This window comes from Cinclus cinclus, chromosome 31 (genome assembly GCF_963662255.1).
Source record: "Cinclus cinclus chromosome 31, bCinCin1.1, whole genome shotgun sequence".
Taxonomy (NCBI): domain Eukaryota; kingdom Metazoa; phylum Chordata; class Aves; order Passeriformes; family Cinclidae; genus Cinclus; species Cinclus cinclus.
The window spans coordinates 2611665-2619754 of record NC_085076.1 but is presented as its reverse complement, the minus strand read 5'-3'; the positions used below and the strand labels follow the sequence as shown (position 1 = coordinate 2619754).

The following is an 8090-nucleotide window of genomic DNA, read 5'->3' as shown; positions in this document are numbered from 1 at the left end:
CTACTTCTGCTGGCCGGGCCAGTGGGAGCTCTGCTTGGTCTGGTGGGACACCACGCTGGGGATGACAATGGGACATTTCTGCTGGGAGGAGCCTCCGCCGCCACCTCCAGAGCTGATGATGATGGTCTGGCCTGAGGAGCCGCCGCCGGATCCGCCACCGCAGCATCCTCCACCGCCACCGCCTCCCCCTCCCATGATGATCTTCCCTCCTGAGGAGCCGCCACCATATCCCCCTCCGCAGCACCCAGAGGAGCCTCCTCCTCCTCCGCCGCCAGAGCTGATGATGATCTTCTGGGCTGATCCACCACTGCCACTGCCGGATCCACCACCACAGCATCCGCCGGATCCTCCACCACCTCCACCTCCCATCATGCTCTTTGAGGCTCCACCGCTGCCAGATCCACCACCGCAGCATCCGCCAGATCCTCCACCGCCTCCACCGCCTCCCATGATGATCTTCATCCCAGAAGAGCCACCACCAGATCCACCACCACAGCATCCGCCGGATCCTCCACCGCCTCCTCCTCCCATCATGCTCTTTGAGGATCCACCACCAGATCCACCACCACAGCATCCGCCGGATCCTCCACCGCCTCCTCCTCCCATCATGCTCTTTGAGGATCCACCACCGGATCCACCACCGCAGCATCCGCCGGATCCTCCACCGCCTCCTCCTCCCATCATACTCTTTGAGGATCCACCACCGGATCCACCACCGCAGCATCCGCCGGATCCTCCACCGCCTCCTCCTCCCATCATGCTCTTTGAGGATCCACCACCGGATCCACCACCGCAGCATCCGCCGGATCCTCCACCGCCTCCTCCTCCCATCATGCTCTTTGAGGATCCACCACCGGATCCACCACCGCAGCATCCGCCGGATCCTCCACCGCCTCCTCCTCCCATCATGCTCTTTGAGGATCCACCACCGGATCCACCACCGCAGCATCCGCCGGATCCTCCACCGCCTCCTCCTCCCATCATGCTCTTTGAGGATCCTCCACCACAGCATCCGCCAGATCCACCACCACCCCCACCTCCCATGATGATCTTCATCCCAGAAGAGCCACCACCAGAGCTACCACCGCAGCATCCGCCGGATCCTCCACCTCCTCCACCTCCCATCATGCTCTTTGAAGATCCGCCACCGGATCCTCCACTGCAGCACCCAGAGGAGCCTCCTCCTCCTCCACCTCCACCGCCAGAGCTGATAATGATCTTCTGGGCTGATCCTCTGGAGGATCCTCCACCACAGCAGGATCCGCCTCCTCCCCCGCCGGAGGAGCTCTGGGACTGGGAGCTGCCCTGGCAGCAGCAGCAGCAGCCGCAGCCGTGGCACCCGCTTTGTCTGGAGCACATCTCAGAGCAGTGACCCTGCAAGGAAAAGCTTTTTACTCCAGGGCAGCCACCAACTATCAGGAGAATTTCCCAAGGCCCGTGATCCCGTTCAACCCAACAACTTTTTGTAGTGTCCAGGATCTTTTTTAAAAGACTTTTATCCCAGAGTTGTCCCATCTCTTATCCCAAAGCCATTCCATCTCCATCTCAGCACTGATGAGAGATGACCTTCAGTAGCAGGGGCTGGTCCTGCTTCTGTTTGGTCTGGCGGGACCAAGGCACACACAAGAGATTTGAATTCACCCCAGCAACTTCCCTAGCCTTCTGCCGCCACCCACCAGATGTTTATTCCCAAAACTTTTGCATTTTGGAAGCAGAAAAGAAAGAGAAGGATCCCTCCCTTGGGCAGAGCTGGACTTACCCTTCTGGGCTCTGACCACAGACACCTCAGGGCAAAGCTGAGTGAATGCAGCACCCCGAGATCCACCAGCCTTTATACCATTTTTCCTGAGTGGGAAGTGAGGCATCCGGAGGAATGGTGATTGGTTTATTTACCAAACGACCTCTCCTCCTTCGTCCCACTTGTCCTGACTCACTGCATGTGGACGATGTCTCTGCTGTGCATCACTTCCTCGGCCGCCCCATATCCGCGGCAGGACCCACACGTGAGCTCAGCTCCCATGGCTGAAATTCCAGGTGGGATTCTGGGTGTCCTGTTGGATTCTGGAGGTTGCCACCCTCCACTCCAGCCGGGAGATGCCGCTGGTGACCGACACCAGAAGGGGCTGGGAGCCTCATTTAATTTACATGTACACTCATTTTATTGAGATGTATACTCATTTTATTGATGTAACAATCATTTTATTGATGTAACAATCATTTTATTGGGTTACAGACAGGAGGCTCAGGGGGTGTTCATGGGGTGTCTGTTCAGGGCTGAGAGCTGGATTTGGGGGTTCTTGGGGGTCCCTTCCACCTCAGGATAGTCTGTGATTCCACCCTCCTGTGACTGTGGTGATTCCCAGGGGAACAGGGGTGAGGTCGTTGTTCCTGGGGCACCAAAGGAATCCCCCCGTGGCTGTGGGAGATTTCCCACCACATCAGTGAAGCATTGATCAGGATTTCTGTTTTGATTGCACTGCTCTGTGGAGAGCAGAGGTCAGGCAGGCCCCACCACTTCGAGTGATGTAGATGGAGGGGTACCAGATCCAACATCCCGCTCTGTGCAGCAGCATCTCCATGGATATGGACCAAAAGAATTAATTCCTGCCCATTTTGGGGCATTTCTAAAATAGGAACCAGATCTGGGACTGTGCCATGCTCCTGCTGTCACCCTGGGGATTTCTGTCGTTTGGATCCTGCTTTTGCTGGTCCTGGGCCATTTCTGGGATTTCTGACAGCACCGTTCCCAGCCCACTGAAGTGGGACCCCAAACTCTGGCTTTGCTCTGTGTCAGCAATGCCAGTGCTTGTGCACTTCTCAGCCACTGGAATTTTCCACCTTTAATGACCTCCCATAATAAAATCCCAGGAAACTCAGGCACCTCAGGCTGGAGGGACTCGTCTGGATTTGTTTTGAGGTGTTTGCCCTCACTGAGGTCCCCAAGGGGGAGAGGGCAGAGGGTGCAAGGACAGGAGAAGCTGTCACAGCCCTGGGTCACTCCTGTTTCTCCTGGGACAAATTCCAGGTGTCCGTCACCTGCCTCCTGTAGTTCCGAGGTTTAATTCTCTTTCCCTGCTAATTGCCAGAGTAGACCACATCAAAGAGATCCCTTCCCACAAGGAAACTCCCTCCAGAGACTCACACCCGGGGCTGTGTTTGAGCCCTGTGGGAATGAGGAAATCCCCAGGTGTTCCAGCCTGAGCACCCTCGGAAGGGCCTTGCCGAAATCCTGTGCCTGCCTCTGATTCCACTGGGGGCTCAGAGATGGAAAAGTCTTGGAGAGCCCCTGAATTTCTCCTCCACTTGTGAGAGCACCAGGAGCTTCTGCACCAGTTCATGAAGGGCCCAAGCTTCTCTCACCCCTGTAACTGCACCTTGAAATCCTGCACAGCAGGATTTTGTCATCTTCTCTCTCTGAACCCACTCAGAACTTTCTTGGGCATCACCAGAATTTTGATGCGGTGGAGAGACTGCAGTGATCAACCTTGTGGCACCTTCTCTGACAGGCAAATTTGGGATCATGAAGAGACACTAAAAGATGACCTGGGAATATTTAGTGAATCCAAAATCTCTTCTACCAGTGGGGTTTCAGTGCAGTTTTGCCCTGGAACTTTATTGGAACAGCACTGGAATCGAAGCTGGGATGGAAATAAAGCAACCGGGGCTGGAAAATCCAACCAGTCACACACGGAACTCTCTAGAACTGCAAGTTTTATTGTCTGGTGCATGCACTTGAAAACTGAGGCAGGAACAAGAACAACTCTGGCTGGAATTATGGATACACCACACCAGAGATTCCGGTCAGAACATTCGCAGGGGAAGGGAGAAGAGAACAAGGCAAATAATCTTAAATTTAATAGAGAAGGAAATGTGAGGCATCTTCATATCTCGGGCTTCCTCTGTGTCTGAGTCCTTCTGGTGGGCACTACTTGTGCTTGGTCTGTGGTGGCCAGCAGATGGGCTGGGTCTGCTGCTGCATGGACATTCCTCCGGAGCTGGAGGAGCCTCCTCCTCCTCCTCCTCCTCCACCTCCACCACCGATGATGACTACGGGACCTTGGCTCTGGTGGCCTGAACCTCCTCCACCTCCTCCTCCTCCTCCACTGCCTCCCCCAATGCACACGGGGCCTTGGCTTTGCTGCCCTGAGCCGCCACCACCACCACCACCACCACTAATGATAATGGGACCTTGCCCCTGGTGGCCTGAGCCGCCTCCTCCTCCTCCTCCACTGCCACCTCCAATGCAGATGGGACCCTGACCCTGGTGGCCTGAACCTCCTCCACCACCACCACCACCACTAATAATGATTGGACCTTGGCCCTGGTGGCCTGAGCCGCCTCCTCCTCCTCCACTGCCCCCTCCAACACAGATGGGACCTTGGCTTTGCTGCCCTGAGCCGCCACCTCCTCCTCCACCACCACCACTAATAACGATGGGACCTTGGCTTTGTTGGCCACCTCCTCCTCCACTGCCCCCTCCAATGCAGATGGGACCCTGACCCTGGTGGCCTCCTCCACCACCACCACCACCTCCCCCTCCTCCTCCTCCTCCCTTGCCACCCCCACCAACACAGATGGGACCTTGGCTTTGCTGCCCTGAGCTTCCTCCACCTCCGCCGCCTCCTCCACCAATAATGATGGGACCTTGGCTTTGTTGACCTCCACCACCACCTCCTCCTCCTCCACTGCCCCCTCCAATACAGATGGGACCTTGGCCCTGGTGGCCTCCTCCTCCTCCTCCTCCTCCTCCTCCACCTCCACCGCCTCCGCCGATAATGATGATTCCTTTGCCCTGCTGGCCTCCACCTCCACCTCCACCTCCACCTCCACCACCTCCACTGCTTCCCCCACCTATGCAGATGGGACCTTGGCTTTGCTGGCCACCACCACCTCCTCCTCCTCCTCCTCCTCCTCCTCCTCCCCCTCCGATGCAGATGGGCACGTGGCTCTGGTGGTCAGAACCTCCTCCTCCACCACCTCCACCCCCTCCAATAATGATGGGACCTTGGCTTTGTTGCCCCGAGCCCCCTCCTCCTCCTCCTCCTCCTCCTCCAATGATGCAGATGGATCCTTGGCTCTGCTGGCCTCCTCCTCCTCCACCACCTCCTCCTCCACCTCCACAGGAGGATGATGCCATGTGAGTCTGATAAATGATCCCGCCACCACTGCCTCCGCCGCCGCCACCGCCACCGCCATGACAGCATCCTCCTCCTCCTCCATGGCAGGACGATCCCTGGCTCTGGTATCCCATGGATCCACCGCTGCTGTGGCAGCATCCTCCTCCTCCTCCTCCTCCTCCTCCTCCTCCTCCGTGGCAGCAGCAGCCGCAGCCGCCGCCGCCGTGGCAGCCTCCGGACTGCTCAGCCATGCCTTGGCCATCGCCCTTCTGCTGGTGGGAGCCCATGGTCTGTGTGATGGGAGTCCTGCAGGAGTGACAAAAACCAGGCCTGAGCACTTCCAGAGGGAGGGAGAGCTGTGTTATTGAGACACCCCATCCCCTTCTGACAGGGAATTGTCTTCTCTTCCCTTTTTTGCCTCTTCCTTCACCTCTGGCTGATGCAAAACTGTCATCTTAAGGAATTAATGAATTAAACTGAAAACCTGTGAAGTTTTCAGCTTATTCCATCTACAGAACCTCCTTGCCCAGATATAACTATTGTTTTGCTTTTTTTCTTGTCTAGGACAGCAATCATTCCTCAATAACTCCCTCTTGCAGCTGGTGTGTCACTGCAAGTGGCACACGAGGCTGTGGTACCCCAGAATTACCTTCATCCAGATGTGGTTTGGGAATTTCGAAATGCTCAGGGATAAGGATTAATATTCCCTGGCCCGCAGGAAAGAACCTGGCTCCTCATTTGCATAACAATAGTTCATTGTACATTGAAATTCTTCAATCCGGCTTTCAAAGGAGCTTAGTGTTTCATTTCTCCTTCAGAAGGAGAAGGAAGAGCCTGTGGTTGACAGGCACTGAGCCCAGAGAATTCCAAGGGTCTCCAAACCCCCAAATTTTCCATGTCCCATCTCCTTTTCCCTTGTGGTCAAATGATCCATGAATCGGCAGTTAAAAAAACCCCAAAATATAAGTGCAAGTAAAGAGGAATTTTTGAACCGTGAGACCCACAAGCCACATTTAATCCCACATTTCCACTCCAGCACTCCAAGCCTAATCAGCCAAATTAATTTCCATCAGTAGCAGGGAATCTCTTACCGTGTCCCACAGCACGAACCAGTGGAAAGGAGTCAATGGGACTGAGGGAAGGAGCTATGGGAGAACTTTTATATAGGATCCTCTTGGAAAGAAACAATGATTGATTTATTTACAGCCAAGCCCATCCCCTGCTGCCCACTTACTTCGTATAATCTCGGGCTCGTCACTGCAGAGATTGCTATCACTCTTCCTTCCACCACCTCTCCTGTTGTTGGCGGCGTTAAAATTACTTGATGGCTCCACCTACTCTGAGTAAAGTGAGGAAACAGCAAAAACCAGGTGCATTTTCAGCGTAAAATAGTGATTTAATTTCACGCCACTCCTCTAGAAAAGTCTGCCCCTCCAGAGAGGAAATGTGAGGGGTTTTTTTGTATTTATGGGGAAATTTATTTCTTATTCTAGTAAATAATTCTGAGCTGCCAGATGTGGTCCTGGTGTGTCATTAAGGTGTGATGCAAGCCAGGCTGTGGATTATATGTTCCTAATCCTAAATATGACACCCACGTTATTGCCAGGGACTCGTTGGGCTCTGATGAATCCCGGGACCTGCAGCTCCCCAAAAACACAACAAATCCAGGGTTAGAAGTTGCAGTGATGTAAATCTGGGAGGCTCCAGACCATTTGTAGCCTTTGGAGGGTTTGACCCACAGAGAAGTGGAGGGAAGAAGCCCAAAAAAGGAGGGGAAAAGCCAAAAAAAGAAGGGAAAAAGCCCAATAAAGGAGTAAAATGGTCCTTGGGGAGATTTGGAGAAAGGCTGAGGGAGTTGGGACTGTCCAGCCTCGAGGACCACCACCTTTGGGGTGACGTCGTTGTGGCCTTCCAGGACCTGAAGGAACATGGGGACAGATTTTTTCAAGGGTTTGGAGCAACAGGAGAAGGAGCAATGGGTTAAAACTGAAAGAGGGGAAATTTTGGTTGGATGTTGGAGAGAAATTGTTCCCTGTGAGGGTGGTGAGGCCCTCATCCCTCAGCTGCAGGGGAATCCACTCTGGACAGAGTTTGCTCCAACTTTTCCTGCCTTTCCTCTGCCAACCTGGAATCATTCCAGGCAGTGGCAGGAAATTCCTCCAGCAAAACTCTCCAGGCTCCAAAGCACCAGAGTGGGGAGGATCTTTCGCTCAGATGGAGACGGTTGAGGCAACAGGAGGTTGATTTATTATTTCAGAGCTGTTCTTGGTGATAGAGCCTGAGGCTGTGCCACCCAGGTGCCACCCAGGTGTCACCTCCTGCCCTGCAGCACGAGGCTGCTCAGCCTTGTCTCAGCTTTATCTCGTCCTCCCCAAACCCCACCACAGAACCGGGCTGAAGGTGACACCAGCGCTGGGGGAACAGGACAAGGGACCCCCTCCCACAGCACAGAGTTCTCCAAATCTCTCACCAGAACGGGATTTCATGGGATACCTGCAGGGTTTTGTTATAAGAAGCCCCAAAATTATTTAACATTTTTGGTTATGAAATCTGTTGGTGGTTTCTTCATGTCACTCGCACACGCCTGGCTGTTGGAGGGTGAGCAGCCGAGCCAAATATCCACCAAAAAATGTGCAACAAAATGAATAAACACAACAAAAAAGTGAAATAAAACAAAGATCACTTCTGTTTCCTGCCCAGCCTTCCCTGAAATTCGGTGCTGGGGGTGTCTGGGCTGGGAGGAAATTAGGGCAGGGAAGGGAGACGTGGAGGGATTCGATGTTTGTGAAGGGCTGTGGTTGCAGAACATCCTCTGCAGATCTAGAACAGCTTGTTTATCTCTGCTACTGGCATCGAGGGCACTCAGGAAGCAGCTGGCAGAGCTCCAGAATGTTCTGGCACAGGAAAGACAAATCCTGGGGTTTTAGGGGGTGCCAAAGCCGGACTTGGTGGGGTTTTAGGAGCATTTCTCCT

At 54.3% G+C, this 8090-nt stretch overlaps 1 protein-coding gene across 1 annotated transcript; it reads right to left on the bottom strand.

Annotated features, from left to right (window-relative positions):
* LOC134055224 (uncharacterized) lies at positions 1 to 1359 on the bottom strand. The gene has a single exon (XM_062511398.1). It carries the CDS (start codon positions 1357 to 1359, stop codon positions 1 to 3), a length of 1359 nt encoding a protein of 452 aa, XP_062367382.1.
* Between the last annotated feature and the right edge of the window lie 6731 nt (positions 1360 to 8090).

Coding starts and splice junctions, on each gene's coding strand:
- LOC134055224 (XM_062511398.1), bottom strand. CDS start 1,359: ATGTGCTCCAGACAAAGCGGGTGCCACGGCTGCGGCTGCTGCTGCTGC.